Consider the following 18080-nt stretch of genomic DNA (forward strand, 5'->3'; position numbering starts at 1 on the left):
TTTTCTTCCTCCGACACTCCCCCCTAAACAGAGCTGGACACGCCCACTTTTCTGACTTTTTCCAAAGTAGAGGTGTGAAAACACCCTGCTGAAACGAGGCGGTTTCATGGCCCTTTAAACACTAAACCGAGAAATCCGCAATTCAGCTGAGGTCGTACCGTACGGTTCAATATTATATTGAGTGGCATCCCTAATGTAAACCAAATCATTTCTGATGCTTTAAATGGAATAGATATCAACTGAAATAAAATAAAACATTTATTCTAAAGCACATTTAAACGTAATGGTAGCTTAGTGGTTAGCACTGTGGTCTTACAGCAAGAAGGTCGCTGGTTCGAGTCCCGGCTGGGCCAGTTGTCATTTCTTTGTGGAGTTTGCGTGTTCTCCCCATGTTGGCGTGGGTTTCCTCCGTGGGTTTGTAGGTTTCCATTTCAGCATAAAATAACTTATTTCATTTCATTAACTCTGTAATGTCCCCCCCCCACAGACGTCACTCCTCTGTCTCTGGATGCCAATACGGCGCATGTGTTTCTGCGTCTGACAGAAGAGTGTAAGAAGGTGACCAACACCACACCATGGCAGCACAGCTATCCAGATCTCCCAGAGCGCTTCCAGGACTTCAAGCAGGTGCTGACGCAGGAGAGCTTCTACCTGGGACGCCACTACTTCGAGGTGGACATGAAGGGTGAAGGGACACATGTGGGTCTGACCTACAAGAGCATCGATCGCAAGGGCTCACAGAGCAACAGCTGCATCGCTGGAAACAACTTCTCCTGGTGTTTGCAGTGGAACGGCCGCAGCTTCTCCGCCTGGCACAGCGATGTGGAGACGCCACTCAGCTGCCCCAAAACCACCCACATCGGCATCTACGTGGACTATTCTGGAGGCCTTCTGGCTTTCTATGACGTGGAGAATGGGATGACGCTCATCCACAAGTACCAGGCAGAGTTTCTGGAGCCGCTTTATCCTGCTTTCTGGCTCCCCAAGAAGGAGAACGTGGTGCTGCTGGAGCCTGGAGCTGCGTCTCCTCTGTCTTCTCCATCTCCATCTCCTGATGCTTCCACTAAATAATCGTAGCTGGATGTATCCATATCATTTCCATGTTTTGCGGTCCTGTTTACATCTGGGTTTGATCTGTAGTCCTGGGGTCCGTTCTTCATACCTCGCTGTAATTATTCAAGCTTGTCTTCTTTTTTTCTTGTGTATATTTATAGTTAGACAGCTGAGTTTTGATAGAAAATGAAAAGTTGCTATTTTTTAATGCTGATATGTCTATGATGAGACTATAAAAGATGTAACCTATGACTGATGTTAAAGTGTTATGACTGCTAGAGTGCACTTGATTGATTGATGCCTGTTGAAATGCCTTTACATATATGTTGTATAATTCGATAATAAGTGCTGTGACGGATATCAAAGTATCATGACTGTTCTGTTTTAGCATGTGGCTTAAATATATGATGCTATGTATATCATTTAAAATAAAAATGTTGCCATTTAGAGTATGCCATGTTTTCAGACATATTTAAACTTATACATACAGACAGGGCGGCGACGTAGTGGCGCAGTAGGCTGTATGGTCGCCTCACAGCAAGAAGGTTGTTGGGTTGCTGATTCCAGCCTCGGCTCAGTTGGCGTTTCTGTGTGGAGTTTGCATGTTCTCCCTGCGTTCGCGTGGGTTTCCTCCGGGTGCTCCGGTTTCCCCCACAGTCCAAAGACATGCGGTACAGGTGAATTGGGTAGGCCAAATTGTCCGTGGTGTATGAGTGTGTGTGTGTGTGTGAATGTGTGTATGTGGATGTTTCCCAGAGATGGGTTGCGGCTGGAAGGGCATCCGCTGCGTAAAAACTTGCTGGATAAGTTGGCGGTTCATCCCGCTGTGGTGACCCCGGATTAATAAAGGGACTAAGCCGACAAGAAAATGAATGAGCTCAAAATTAAGCATTATTAATAATTAAGCAAAATTACCCAAACATAAACAATTATTTCTTAGCCACAAATTTTTTATGCGTCAAACATGCTAAATATAGCTGTATACCATAGTTTTTATATACCAAAACATATGCACAGTAATCTGTTCTGGCTAAAGGTCCCAGATCAGCAGTTAACTACACATAAACGGGGAGTTAATCTCTCATTAAAGCAATGTTATTGTGAAAAGTGATAATTAAACCATATTAACACAAAAGAAAAGCTGGTGAAAAACATACCGTGTGATAATGAAAGGATGATCACACACACACAGGGTTAATGTAAGATCTATAAATTATCTGTTCAAATAATGGTTAAAGAGAAAGCAACCGGTGCTGCTTTTTAAAAAGAAAAATCTGGAGCTCTTGAAAGCAGCAAGACTGTGGGTGCATGTTCATCACTTTTAGTCTAGTCTATTTGAAAGAGAACCGATCATCACATCAGTTGTGTTTCTAGGCCAAGTTGCTGCACGTAAGGAAACAGGAGCGTGCGTCACCTCAGCTGTTAGCGCGAGTGATTATCGTCTCATTCGGTATTCGCGCAAACGCAATTCTATTTTTCAGTCATGTTGCTTCTCAATTCTAAGATCGTCTTTGCATGCATATTGGACCATCCTTATTGTCGAAGCCTGCGTTCAGTTATTCAGGGAAAATTATTTACAACCAGGCAAAGTGGCTAGTGGGAGTGCCTGTCTTACCCGCCACCGCTGAAATCTACCTGCGTTTGGCGGGTGTTAATGTCAAGCCCTGCATACAGTTGAAGTCAGCATTATTAGCCTTCCTGTATATTTTATTCCCCAATTTCTGTTTAACAGATTTTATTCCAGCACATTTCTAATCATAATAGTTTCAATAACTCATCTTTAATAACTGATTTATATGATTTTCGCCAGGATGACAGCAAATAATTTTTGACTAGATATTCTTCAAGACACTAGTATTCAGCTTAAAGTGACATTTAAAGGCTTCACTAGGTTAATTAGGGTAACGTTATGGTAATTAGGCAAGTCATTGTATAACAGTGGTTTGGTCTGGAGACAATCCAAAACCAATATAGCGTAGGGGGCTAATAATATTGACCTTAACATGGTTTTAAAAAACTTAAAAACGCTTTTAATCTAGCTGAAATTAAACAAATAAAACTTTCTCCAGAAGAAAAAATGTTATAGGAAATACTGTGAAAATGTTCTTGCTAAAAATGTTTGGAAAATAATAATCACAGGAGGGAGGGCTAATGATTTTGAGTGTATATACACCTTTTTTATATGATAAAATACGTAAGACAGAAGTTTCTGGTCTTCAGAACTGTTGCACAAGTGACCAAACCCATCTGACGTAGTTTGGTCTATTGTACATTTCACAAGGGTTTGGTCAGATTTAACAGCAGATACTGCATGATGACTCTATAGTGACTCTTCAAGTCTGTTTGCCTGCTTGTGTTACACTTTATGATCCTTTATGGTTTGTGAGTTACTTTGCAAATAAACCATTGCTGCAGTGAAATGCTGGTGTTTGTTCACATTTTTTGTTAAAGTTTGACAAAACCGGTTCCACAAGTCTGCAAAGCCTGAGGATATTATAATTCTGTTTGTTCTGCTGTTTTACATTATATTTAATGGAACAGGAAGAAAGTTTTTTTTTTTTTTGCAAGAGAAAATTGGGAAATATACATTTATAATATAATATACTTTAGTGACAAATACAATTTTTTTTAAGTTTTGAGATAATACATAATTCACAAATGTTGATATTGATAATTGCAATTATTAAAATAATTACACAGTGGTAGAAAGGGAATTATAATTAAAAATGTATACATAAAAAGATAAAATAAAAGGTGTTTGAGAACATTTGGTATTAAAATAATAACGGCCATTTTATTAGGTACACCTGTCTAACTGCTCGTTAACGCAAATTTCTAATCAGCCAATCACATGGTAGCAACTCGATGCACTTAGGCATGTAGACATGATCAAGATGATCTGCTGCAGTTCAAACCAAGCATCAGAATGGGGAAGAAAGGGGATTTAAGTGACTTTAACGTGGCATGGTTTTTGGTGCCAGACGGGCTGCTCTTAGTATTTCAGAAACTGCTGATCTACTATGATTTTCATGCACAAACATCTTTAGGGTCTACAGAGAATGGTCTGAAAAAGAGGAAATATCCAGTGAGCGGCAGTTCTGTGGGCGCAAATGCCTTGTTGAAGCCAGAGGTCAGAGGAGAATGGCCAGACTGGTTCCAGCTGATAGAAAGGCAACAGTAACTCAAATAAGCACTCGTTACAACCGAGCTCTGCAGAAGAGCTGAACACACAACACGTCTCTGAACACACAACACGTCCAACCTTGAGGCGGATGGGCTACAGCAGCAGAAGAGCACACCGGGTGCCGCTCCTGTCAGCTAAGAACAGGAAACTGAGGCTACAATTCACACAGACTCACCAAAACTGGACAATAGAAGATTGGAGAAACGTTGCCTGCTCTGATGAGTCTCTATTTCTGCTGACACATTCGGATGGTCGGGTCAGAATTTGGCATCAACAACATGAAAGCATGGATCCATCCTGCCTTGTATCAGCGGTTCAGGCTGGTGGTGGTGGTGTAATGTGTGGGAGAGATTTTCTTGGCACACTTTGGGTCCATTAGTACCAATGGAGCATCGTGTCAACGCCACAACGCCTGAGTATTGCTGCTGACCATGTCCATCCCTTTATGAGCACAGTGTCTCCATCTTCTGATGGCTACTTCCAGCAGGATAACGCACCATGTCATAAAGCGTGAATCATCTCAGACTGGTTTCTTGAACATGACGATAAGTTCACTGTAATCAAATGGCCTCCACAGTCCCCAGAGCTCAATCCAATAGAGCAGCTTTGGGATGTGGTGGAACGGGAGATTGGCAATCACGGATGTGCAGCCAACAAATCTGCAGCAACTGCGTGATGCTATCATGTCAATATGGAGCAAAATCTCTGAGGAATATTTCCAGTGTCTTGTTGAATCTACTCCACGTAGGATTAATGTGGTTCTGAAGGCAAAAGAGGGGTCCAACCCGTTACTGGTAAGGTGTACCTAATAAAGTGACCGGAGTGTAAATGATGAATACAGCGAATATATTGTTAATTATATTATTACAGTTCATATTATTTATCGTTCATTATATCTATCGTGAGCGTATATGTGTATTGTGTAATAGATAAGATATATTAGTAATGATGTACTGTATGTTTTCTGCTCAGGCGCTATGCAGACAGCTTTAGCAAACCCGGAAGTGACGTGTCGCATATTATAAGCAGCAGCAAGAGCGCAGTAATAATGAGGCGGGTGAGTGTAAAAATATGCTATTTGATTATTATAATTATATTTTAAACATAAACTATGTTTATAGCATATCTGCGTTCCTCTTGTAAGAGTTTTAAGATGTGAACGGCTTTAATAAACAACGAATATAGCTGGTTGAGCTTTGCCTGAATGTAAACAACTATTACAGTTCGCTTTCATACGTGTTTATGATTATTATTAAATCATATTTATGAAACAGACTTCTGACATCTGTTCTTGTGTTATTCAGGAGTCAAACGATGATGACGACGTGTCTTTATTTGACGCTGAGGAGGATTCAGCCACCAGAAAGAACAAAATCAAGTGTGTCCTCATTTAATTGTTTATAATTTAATACATTTTAGATTGTAACTTACAGAACTAATGTTTGTGTGTGACCTGTGCTTCATGAAGAGGGTTTCCACTTGATTCTATAGTAATTCTTCTGGAATAATACTGCACATTTTTAGCTACGTCCTTGACACATAAAGCAAATAATGTTTTGTGTTATAAAGGCAATGCGGGTTTATTTATATAGCACATTTCATACACAATGGCAACTCAAAGTGCTTTACACAAACAGGAATTAAAGAAACAAGTATAAGAACATAATAACAAATAATAAAAGTGATTAAAACAGATTAAAATGTGTTAAACAGGTTTTAAAAGAATGAAAAAGAAAGGCATAATAGTGTGATCTGTGATAGAGGTAAAGTTGGTTTTATAGTTGCACATTCGTTCATTTAGAAGTCTCTATATTGTTTACCATGTTACTTTGAATATTCGATCGGAGTTAGCATGCAAGTGTGACTTGAATTGTGACTTAATGTGTGACAACATTAACACTATTAAATTGACTGTGAACAATGTTGTACTTTGATAGTCATTGGCTGCTAATATGATTTTGCTATTTAGAGTTTGCAAATAATACTTTTATGAAATTATATTATTAAGGGGAAAGTCTGGATGTGCGGATATAAAACCAACTTTACCTCTATTGATCTGTGAGTAGGGTTGTAACAATATACCGGTATGACGGTTTACCACGATTTGAACGTGCACGATTATCATACCATGAACAATTGCATATCAACGGTTTTAACCCTTAAAGACCGAGACAGCCGCCCGCGGCTAAAAATAAGTATTGCTCTTAAATGTTTAATAACTTTTGATCCGCTGATCCGATTCATACAATTCAAAGATTGGCATAAAGAAGAGAATCTCAGCTTCCTAGTGCTGTATCACATAACATTCGGACTTTCAGAGGCTCCGGAATCAGTGCGGTTACGTCATCAACATTTGACAACGCTGATTTGACAAAGAAACGCTCGTCACTGTGTCTCCGGACAAACCAGACATGATACATTGATGCATTGTCCCTCCTCCATGCCCAGATTGGTTCAAACTCGCTATATCACAACCAATAAGCATAGGTTTCGCTTTTGTTTGTGGACCAAGCTTTTTGAACAACACGGAATGAGAGATAGGCATACATTTATGCGCGGCTAAATAAAACGCAAAAAAAAAAAGTTTTGCATGAAATAATTCTCATACTAAGTACTTTTGCATGCAGAGCAGCACAGAAACATGACAAAACAGTGACACAGCAAAGACGAACTGCTGCTCTTGCTGTTTTCAAAAGACGCAAATGAAGATGCAGCTGTTTCCAAATCCATATCGATAGACAACCATATCCATGCTGGCACATAAAACCTAAGGATGTTCCATATTGAATCTAGTTTCGTTATGTAACTATTTATAGTATAGTACATATTTATATCTATTTTTTACTGAGGATTTGCACCATGTTTATTTGGACTTTATTTGGACTTTGACACATTATTTATTATTTTCTTATTTTTATTTGTTCATTGTAAGTGGTGTTGTTTATAGTAACTAAAAATATATTATTTGGAAAAAGTCAAATTTGCTTCACTGTTCTATTTTTTTTGTAACATTTGTAACATACCGTATACCGCGAAACCGTCAAACCGTGGTATTGTTTTAGACGATTATCATACCGTGAAAAATTCATACCGTTACAACCCTATCTGTGAGACAGCACAGTGCTCATTCAGTAAAGGCACAGCTAAACAGATGTGTTTTCAGTCTTGATTTGAATAAGTATAATGTTGGAGCACATCTGATCATTTCTGGAAGCTGATTTCAGCAGTAGGGGGCGCTGTTAGTAGCTAAAAGCTGATTCACCCTGCTTTGACTGAACTCTTGGAATTTCTAGTTTATATGATCCTAAAGATCTGAGTGATCTGTTGGGTTTGTATTCAGTCAGCGTTTATGTAATGTATTGAGGTCCTAGGTCGTTTAGTGATTTATAGACCAGTAATAATACTTTAAAATCTATTCTGAATGTAACTGGGAGCCAGTGTAGAGACCTGAGGACCCGTGTGATGTGCTCTGATTTTCTGCTTCTGGTCAGAATCCTGGCCGCAGCATTCTGGATGAGCTGCAACTGTTTATACTGCAACAGTTTATACTACTTGCTACTACTGTTTATTAGCACTTATAAAGCATCTTATTATACAATTTAAATCCTAACTAAATCCTAAATAGAACTAATTAAATACCTAAATCCAACTACTTCCTTACAAACTATTAATAAGCAGTTAATTAAGGCAAGGCAAGTTTATTTATATAGCACATTTCATACACAGTGGCAATTCAAAGTGCTTTACATAAACAAGAATAAAAGAAACAAGTAAAATAAAAATAAAAACAAATAATAAAAATGAGTAAAAAAAACAAACAGACACAAAAACAGGTAAAATGTGATAAAAGAAATTAGTAGTTTATTGAGCTAAGAGTCTTGGTTATTGGTTTGAACTGTACTTATAAAGTGATCGAATTCTTTTATATTTGTTTATTTTATTTTCTGTATTATTTTGGACTAATATAGATGTAGTTTAATGTATTTAAGTGCTGCTGAAGTGGAGCTTTCTTCATTGCATCTAAACACAAACTGATGAATTGCAATAAAATGTGTATTTTGAATGCTGTCTTTACATTAGACTTAAAAAAAAAAAACTTCAGCCTCTTAAAATGTGTTTTTTTCTCTACAGCCTACAAATGCCTTGCTACAATAATTCTAAAATCATTCTCAAATCCAGCATGTTTTCATCAAATCTATGGATTTGTTTTATGTCTATAGTAATTATTACAGTAGAAGTTTAGCTCTACTTGTTGTGAATACAAATGCCCTCTACTGAACAGTGAAAATATCATGACGACACATTACTGGTTGATATTTTAGTGGTCCTCACTAGTTAAAAAAAGCCAGAACATGTTCTTTTATTTGTGTCTAATGATTGGCACATGTTTCTTTGATCTGTTTTGTGGTAAGGTTATGAAAATAGCTTTAAAGGTCCCGTGAAATGCTTTGAAATGTGCATTTTTGTATTCAATGTTTGATGTAATTTTAACTGAAACTTAAAGAGAGGGTGGGGTGTAGAGTAGCTCCTCCCTATTTAACAAAGACAGTCAATAGTGTTATTTTTTTTATCACAGCTCTGCCAGTGAGAGTGGTTGAGCACATATAACTCAAGAGTCTTAAAGGGGGTGGGGCATGTCAGATACTAAAAAGCATTTCATTGGTCAGAAGATTTGATGAGAAACTGAAGTATAAAAATGTATCCATTTAGGCGGAAATGGCAAACTGCAAGCTGTGGATGTTTATTTCTTCTAAATGTGAATTTAGTCACTATTTTGGAGCACACTAGTTAAAAGATATTCTTAAGACTAAGGCCGCATTTCCCTGCACTGTTTAAGTGACTCAATTCCGAATTTTTTATTTTATTTTATTTTTTTTGTCTCCCATGTGGCACAGATGGGATATGGCCCATGTACGTGTAAGCAGGAACAAATCACATGGATTCCGATTTACTCAAATCCGATTCAGGCCTTGTTCATATGTGGAAATTTATGCGATATTGGATCTGTGAAGTCGTGTCTGCAGTGTAAGCAGGTAGATCGGATTTTCATCTGTCAATGTGAGTCGTGCATCATTAAAAACAATAGCGAATGACGTCAAGTCTGACACTTTCCTTTCAGAACAGACTTCAGCAGAGTCCCAAACCTTAAATCTCATACACGAGGGCTAAAACATCTTTTATATTGTCATATAGCACAGGTATTTAAGCCTGTTAACGAGAGCGAGAGAGCGCAATGTCCGCCACGTAACCAATATAAACTAATATAAAACTAGTGCATAGCTACATCACATGCATAAATCACGCCATGGACATTACATTATAATGCCTAAAGGTTTAAAAAAGCCTTTATATCAAAAGAAGATGGACAAATGAGAACATTTGTGTCATAAACTATAGTAAAACAGCTTGTCAAAAGCTGAGAACAGATTACATACAGGAATAGAGAAGAGAGCACTCTTTAATTATCAGCTGTTAGTCAGTGCCCACCCTTTTTTTTTTTTTTTTTCTGGTCATGGCGCCTTTGCCAATGTAAATTTGCAAAAAAATCAGATACAGTCACAAAATCGAAATTGACCATCAAGATCTGCAGTGTAAATGCAGCCTAACAGACTGATACTAACATCTGAAATAAACTTTATTTTAATTTCATGGGACCTTTAAGCCAATAGAAAAACAGTCAAAATCTATGCAATGTTCTGGCTAGGATGGTAAAAAAAGTGTGTGTAAATGCAGGCATCCGGTGGCGTCCTTCTTCCATCTGTTTTTCCGGGTCAGTGCCATTCTGGTCTACCTGCTGTGTGGTTTAGTGGGCGGAAGCTTCATTGCCTGCATGGTGACCATCATCCTCCTGCTGTCATGTGACTTCTGGACTGTGAAGGTTGGTACTTAAGAATAAACGATGAGACATTATTCCTTTATCATCACAGTGGTGTTTGCTGAGTGAATCTTTCACTCATACTTGAATATGTCCTTGTCCTGCATATATGTTTGTTTGTTTTCTAGAACATCACTGGCCGTCTGATGGTGGGTTTGCGCTGGTGGAATCAGGTGGACGATGATGGAAAAAGTCACTGGGTGTTTGAGTCCAGAAAGGTACTTTAACACTGCAGGGCTGGGTTTTTTTTTTTTTTTTCGTTTTTTTGAGGGTTTGGTTTAATTACTTTAGTTTTGCATGTCAAATATTAGAGCGGTCAGAAAGTCATTTAGTTTAGTTTAAACTTTATTGTCCATTCTTCTTGGCACAGAAAGGACATTTGTCTTTAACACTGGTTTTAAGACAACAATTGCATACATGCAACAATCACATAATAACAACACTCATCAAGACAACAACATTAGTTAAACATTTAAAAACCAAATTAGCCCCAAACATATTACTGCAGATCATTCTTGACAACCCCCGCGTTCACTTCAAACATTGACCACGTTTACATGGACATCAATAATAGAGTTATTTGCCTTGATCTAATTAGGACAATAATAAGATTAAGGTGTTTACGTGAGCTGCTTTTTGAATGTTTCTTTCATGATCCCGTTTTACATGTTATAGCACATACTAAGATTAACGTCATTGTGTCACCGCGCTATTCACATTTCCACCGGAGTTTCATGTAATTTCGGGTGGTTCATTATTAATTTGTCAACTTTAACTGCGGTTTGGCACTTTCCCTTTCATTCGGCCATGCCCCCCGTGACAAACTAGATATTGGATGCAATTATGAATTGCTGGAGGACTGTTGTTTTAACGGAAGTTCAAACCGCAGGCTTAATGGAAGAAAAAAAACCCTCCGCATTTCACGAGGCAGGTGTCTGTGGTCTTTACTGACTCGGTAGGTGCAAAGAGTGTTAAACAGTCGTGTGTTTGTGTGTGTGTGTGACTATCCTGTCGCAAAACGTGGCGAAAAGCCCTACATGACGGTAATAATTCAATTAAGGTGTGTTACGACCCCAAAATGTCTAGGGCTGAAGTCGAACATGAAAATTAAAGAGAAAATGAATAAACAGTTAGCAGGTTTGATTTTTAAATGACCTTTAAGGTTCTTTTATTGTGAGAAGGTGGAAAAGGTTTATTTTTACAATAAACAAATAAATGAGCGCAAACAAAAAGCTTCAGGGCTGAGCAAGGCCAAAATAACAAATAAAACATTTACTAACTCCACCCCGAAGATAACTTACCTACTGAATCAAAAATAAATGAAGAAAATAATTTACAAACACTAGCCTTACTCCTTAACTAAACGAAAAACAGGAGAAAATCAGTGTCAAAGTAAATGGCACTCAGCCCCTACGGCGCTCAGCTCACAGCTTTATCAAACAGGGTATTTGACAGTCACAAAAAAAATGGAGGGGAGAGGAAAAAGGGAGAGAACACCTTAATGTTCACAATTTATAAACAACCAGAAAAAAAGCACTATGATATGTTTTCCACACAAACGCCACACTCTTAGAAAAGCTCTCCGTCTCTCCCCCCAGCAATCTGACTCCGTCGGTTCCTTTTCAAAAGATGCTGACTTCTCCCAGCACCAACCACAGCGCACGCACGCAGCACGTCCAATTAGGGCGGGGCAACCTGGAAACAGGAACGGGATAGGACGAGAGAGAGAAAAAGAGGCTGTTTCTCAATATGCGTTCTTCAGCGGTCTTGCGTCCTCGTGTTCTCGTGCAACGTCATCATCAGCTGCCTAAGTTCAGTTCCAATACTCAAGACCGCAAGTACGGAGGACGCGTGAAACTTCCCGGATGTGTTCTTGATATCGAGGACGCACCGATGCAGACTTCAGCAGCGAGCTCGCTCTGGAAGTCCCAGAAGTCATTGCGACTGGAGGTGGGAAGTGCAGCATTTTATTTAGATTTATTATTAAAGTTCAGATATATTACTTATTTACCTCAGGAGTTTCCCTAAATGAAACGGTGAAAGTAAACATTAACATGAATATCTTAATAAAGGAATAAACACATTAAGGGTGTTTGTTTGATGAAATTCGTATTAAAATTTGTTTTATTTATATTGTGCAGAGTATATTTATAATGTTTTTATGCAAAGTATATATTTTGAAGAGGGGGGAAACAATAAATCATTGTATGGAGTGCTGTAATGTTTAAATAATTTCCATTTAAAACGCGTGAAGGTCACATGACCATCAGGAAGAACGCAGCATCCCATTTCTCAAAGGACGCGTTCTCTGCCCTCGCGGTCTCCTGAGTTCGTTCTTCCGAGGACACCTGGCAAGACCGCACTCTACAAGAACGCAAGTCCATTCTCTGCGTTCTTGGAATTGAGAAACAGCCAGAGAGACACGCACACACAGCGGCACAGAAACAACCCAATACGCTCTTGCGTAACAGGTGTTTACATGTCAGTAATGCACTTTAATAATGCGACTAAAATCGGCATACTCCACACGTCTTAATTAGATTTCTCTTTAGTTTGATTATGACCTTAATCTGATTAAACGAATCAAAAATCGCTGTTTACATGTTGGATTCTTAATCAGAGTATTGTGTTAATCGCATTAAAATCGAATGATTGGTGTCCATGTAAACGTAGTCACTGATCCGATTTTTTTTCATAAAGTAGTCAAATAGAATCTTCAGTGAATGTTGTTTATGACCAGTTATATTATTTGCCTGATTGATAATTTCTTCTTCTGTTTAAGTGTTGTGTTACCAAACCATGAAACAATATTATGTGTGAGAACACTCTCTATCAATGATCTACATGCCATGCCATTCGATGAATCAATTCTGCGTTGACTGAGATTTTTAAAATGCATATCTACTTTCAGTCAAATTTGATTGATGTTTTATTTATTCTGCTCATCAGTGCTAAATTTAAACTAATAATACAAAATAGAGTTAAGGCCAGTGCACACCAAGCCACTTTTTCACTCTGGATTTTGCCAACATTTAACAAATCAAAGGGCACCTATGGGATCCTGCACACCAACTTGCAAAACAGCAGGCGTAAAAAAATTAAAAAAAAAGATATTTTTAAAGAAACGCCTTGTGCTCTATTTTTTGTTTTGATGCAGCACATGAAAAATTGCTCCATTAATGTGATTGCCACTTTTGTTCCATGGCTGGAGCTGCTGAAGTTACAGTAATGTAATGTGTATTTATATAGCACTTTTATCCTGTATGGCCATACACCCAAAGCGCTTCACGATCATGAGGGAGGTCTCTCCACACCACATCCAGTGTGCAACATCCACTTGCATGATGCAATGACAGCCACAGGACAACTGCATCAGTGCGCTCACCACACAGCAGCTATAGGGGGAGTGGAGAGACAGTGATACAGCCAATTCAGTGGATGGGGATGATTGGGAGACCATGATGGGTGAGGGCTGATGGAGGGACTTCAGCCAGGACACCTCTACTCTTTACCAGAAGTGCCATGGGATTATTGATGTCCACAGCGAGTCAGGACTTCGGCTTAATGTCTCTTCCAAAAGACGGCACTCACTGACAGTATAGTGTCCCCTGTACTATACTGGGGCATTAGGACCCACACAGACCACAGGTTGAGCACCCCCTGCTGGCCTCTCTAGCACCATTTCGAACAGCAACCTAGTTTTCCCATGTGGTCTCTGGTCCAGGTCCAGGTAATCTGCGACCAGATTTCTGCGGCGCGGGAATAAATTTCCGAATAAATTTCGGGAGCGGTCGGCAGCGGGTTTAATTTGGGACGGGAGTGGGCTGTCTAGCTATATCGCGGATATTGCTATGCGAATGAGAGAGAGAGCTTTGCCTGTGTGTGTGCTTGGTGCTTGTGTGTGTGTGTATGTTAGTGTTCGTGCGCGCGAATGAGAGAGAGAGAGCTTTGCCTGTGTGTCTGCTTGGTGCTTGTGTGTGTGTTAGTGCGCGCGCATGAGAGAGAAAGAGAGAGAGCTTTGTGTGTGTGTGCTTGGTGCTGTGTGTGTGTTTATACAGACAGCTTGGCTGTCTGGACTGTAAAGCTGGGGGATTTTCGGTTTTGTTCTCCCCCGCTCTTTAGCGGGATCGGGCACACCGGGCAGAAAACCGGGCGGGTCGGGCAGCGGGACAACAAATGCTTAATATAGGCGTAAGAGGCTAAAACCTGCCGGGTGCGGGCGGGAGCGGGATTCAAAATTTAGTCCCGTAAATTCCACATGACAAGTACAGTTTTACTCTCATTCAATAAAGATGAATGTGAAGCTGCTTTTTCATTGGTGTCTGAACACAAAGATGCAACCCAGCTACAATAATAATGTCAGCAGGAGAGAATTATTATGGAGAGCAGCAAATATCGAGGATGAGTTTCATTTCACTTTTCTTTCTTGACTTGCAGTGTCATTAATTGCCATGATCTAACGGCAGGGGTGAAATTTTTTTTTTTTTTTTTTTTTCTCGATGATCCAGAAATTATGAATATTAAAAAACACACACAAGTCCAAGCACTTAAAGTAAGTGAAAAATGTTTAAAGCCTTTATTAACATGGCTATTCTATAAAACTGCACATACGCATTTCGGCACACCTTCCTTCATCAAGGTAAAAAAGTTCAGGTGCGTCTGGAAGTTATTTGTACATTATGATCACATGACTCAATTGAATATTTAAACACAAAGTCAACTTAACAGTCATTATTAATTCAGTAAAGGAAGAAAAGTTCAATACGTTAAATGTGTATAGGAAATCACAGAAAATATGCATATGTAATTAAATACATGCATATACATACACACACATAAACACTTTTGGTTTGAATTTGGATTTTTAAAAAAACTGTCAAGCAGCTTATTTCTGTTTAAAATAATCCTTTAAGCAAACTAAATATGTGACTTAATTTGTAATTAGTCTTTTTTTTTTTTTGCATTGTGTAATTTTGCATCCTCTCTGTATTGATGTGCTTGTGTTCAGGCCAGCGGGAATCAGTCTTCAGCATCTCGGAGCTCAAACTCAGAGTCTCGTATCTTCTGGCTGGGTCTGGTCATCTGTCCCATCATCTGGGTCATCTTTGCTTTCTCTACACTCATCTCCTTCAAGATTAAATGGCTGGTAAGTAATTTTTTTATTGCAAACTCCATCGTTTTTAAAGTTTCAGTCCCTCCCAATTCACATATTAATTAATTATTATGTTAATTCACCTCAAGAGTTTTACCAGCAGTAATTATGGCTTCAGATACTTGCAAACTGGTGTTTATGATTCATGCTTTTAAAGATGAATCCTGACCAATCATATACAAAATAAACGTTATTTTTTATGAAATGTGCATGTGTACTGTATATTTATTTTTATATATAAATGCTTCAAATTTAACAGCATTATTTATGATCATTCCGATAGCATGTGTGAAGGCAGCAGAACTATAAATTAGGGCTGCACAACATCATTTCAGCGCTGATGTCGCAATGTGGAGTCTGGATTATAGATGAGCCACAAAACACAGGATTTTAACAGTCACTGCAAAGTTTAACCATGATAGAGTGAAGGTTTATTATTTACATGTGTTTATGTCCTGTGACTGTATGAGCATTTTAAAAGAGTTTAAAACATTTGGGCACAGAGATTCGACTTTTGGAGGTGTAAGATTAATTGTATTTAATTATTTAAAAAAGGAAGACTATATAGTGTTGTTTTACATTTACAAAAAACGCTTTTCTTACAATATTTCTTTTTTTTTGTATTTTCACTTGTCCAAATATCTACATTTTTACCCTATAACAAGATTATTTTGCTTGTTTAAGAAAAATCCTAGTTAATTTTGACTTATTATTTCTGAAAGTTAAAATAAAATTATATCTTTAGATATTTGGACTAGAAACGCTGAGTAACTTGCATTGTGATAATTCAATTTCTGTGCCTGAATACTGATAGATCCCTCAGAAGAACGTCAAATGGAGCTATTCAGACCATCTATTGAAACCATTTAATTGATATATATATATATATATATATATATATATATATATATATATATATATATATATATATATATATATATATATATATATATATATATATATATACAGTTGAAGTACTAGCTGGGCTTCCAGCTAACTCTATCAAGCCTCTTCAACTGCTCCAGAATGCAGCAGCACGAGTGGTCTTCAATGAACCTAAACGAGCACATGTCACTCCGCTGCTAGTCCGTTTGCACTGGCTGCCAGTTGCTGCTCGCATCAAATTCAAAACTCTGATGTTTGCCTACAAAGCGACTTCTGGCTTTGCTCCTTCTTATCTGCTCTCGCTTCTGCAGATCTATGTGCCCGCCAGAAACTTGCCTTCTGTGAAAGAACGTCGCCTCGTGGTTCCATCCCAAAGGGGGAAGAAATCACTTTCGCGAACGCTCACGCTCAATCTGCCCAGTTGGTGGAATGAACTCCCTAACTGCATCAGAACAGCAGAGTCACTCGCTACTTTCAAGAAACGACTAAAAACTCAACTATTTAGTCTCCACTACACTTCCTAATCTGTAATTGCCTCTTTGAATATCACACTAACTGTACCAAAAAAAAAAAAAAAAAAAAAAATACTAATACTACTTATACTTCCCTTCTTAGACTTTACAGACCTGAAACTTACCTACAGCACTTATTCATTGTTGCTCTTGGTTGTGTAAATTGCTTCCTTGTCCTCATTTGTAAGTCGCTTTGGATAAAAGCGTCTGCTAAATGACTAAATGTAAATGTAAAATGAAGTCACAATTATTCGCCCCACTTTTTATATTTTCCCCCAATTTCTGTTTGACGAGGAGATTATTTTTCCAACACATTTCTAATCATAATAGTTTTAATAACTCATTTCTAATAACTGATTTATTTTATCTTTGCCATGATGACAGTAAATAATATTAGACTAGATATTCTTCAAGACACTTCTAAACAGCTTAAAGTGACATTTAAAGGCTTAACTAGGTTAATTAGGTTAACTAGGCAAGTTAGGGTAATTAGGCAAGTTATTGTATAACAGTGGTTTGATCTGTGGAGACTATCAAAAAAATATATAGCTTAAAGGGTCTTATAATATTGTCCTTAAAATGGTGTTTAAAAAATTAATAACTGCTTTTATTCTAGCTGTCTAAAATACAGTATTGCAATATCAGATTTTTCCAATATCGTGCAGCCCTACTATAAATAAATACAATTTATATCTGATTGTGTATGAACTCATGTGGTCTTGAATATGTGAGTGTCTGTGAGTAACGTTGCTTTCTCTTTCAGGCGGTGGTGATTTTGGGTGTGGTGTTACAGGGAGCTAATCTGTACGGATATGTGCGCTGTAAAGTAGGAGCCCGAACAAACCTGAAGAACATGGCAACAAATTACTTCGGAAGGCAGTTTCTGAAACAGGTCTGTGACTTATTATTACAAGTCATCTTAAATATCTTCTTCAAATCATCCTAGTTTAATGAAAAAGTACGTGACGTTGTTTATGTTTATTGCAGGCTTTCACAAAACAAGAGGAGTCTTAAAAAGGAGCAGACCTTGAGAAATCACTCATCAGTGAACTTTTATTATGTTATTTTATAAAACAGACTGATATTAAGTGAGCTAAAAGGGTCACTTGGCTGAATTGTGGTTTTTTTTTTCCTTGTAGTGTAACAATCACAACCTGTTAACTAATTCTTTAACATTTATAGATATCTTTAACTTTATATTATGTTTTTTTTTAAATAATGAACTTAACAGAGTGTTTTGTTACTTAACGTTGCATGACACCATGCATTACGCTTCTGTTTTGTTGACAGATGTACATATTTATATACTGCTGTAAATTATTTTTGGAGGAAGGGGAGATTGTGTGCTTTATGAAAGTTTATGATTGTGTCATATTGAGTGAATGAAAAAATAAAGAGAGTGTCCTGACATTTTATCCT

At 38.0% G+C, this 18080-nt stretch overlaps 3 protein-coding genes across 5 annotated transcripts in view; all 3 read left to right on the forward strand.

The window, feature by feature from the left end:
* The window catches only part of trim16 (tripartite motif containing 16), a 44740-nt gene extending 43235 nt beyond the window's left edge, over nt 1-1505 (forward strand). The window contains exon 7 of one of the 2 annotated variants that reach the window (XM_017358476.3): nt 488-1505. In XM_017358476.3, the coding sequence (XP_017213965.1) occupies nt 488-1071 (584 nt within the window). In that variant the 3' untranslated portion in view covers nt 1072-1505. The remainder of the gene's footprint in view (nt 1-487) is intronic. The other variant, NM_001328162.1, reaches the window with a different exon arrangement.
* Nucleotides 1506-5240: 3735 nt separating this feature from the next.
* On the forward strand, nt 5241-18062 carry tvp23b (trans-golgi network vesicle protein 23 homolog B (S. cerevisiae); the record flags this gene model as incomplete). The annotated part of the gene is given in 7 exon segments (NM_001024428.1): nt 5241-5294; nt 5542-5615; nt 9971-10115; nt 10241-10330; nt 15121-15258; nt 17425-17553; nt 17649-18062. Coding segments are annotated over 7 exon segments (612 nt in total). The 5' UTR covers nt 5241-5285.
* The window catches only part of exoc7 (exocyst complex component 7), a 52123-nt gene continuing 42337 nt past the window's right edge, over nt 8295-18080 (forward strand). For both annotated transcript variants that reach the window (XM_073917536.1, XM_073917537.1), the window contains exon 1: nt 8295-8350. The gene's annotated coding sequence lies outside the window, so the exon portion shown is untranslated. The remainder of the gene's footprint in view (nt 8351-18080) is intronic.

The sequence above is a fragment of the Danio rerio genome, chromosome 12, assembly GCF_049306965.1.
Source record: "Danio rerio strain Tuebingen ecotype United States chromosome 12, GRCz12tu, whole genome shotgun sequence".
Classification (NCBI taxonomy): domain Eukaryota; kingdom Metazoa; phylum Chordata; class Actinopteri; order Cypriniformes; family Danionidae; genus Danio; species Danio rerio.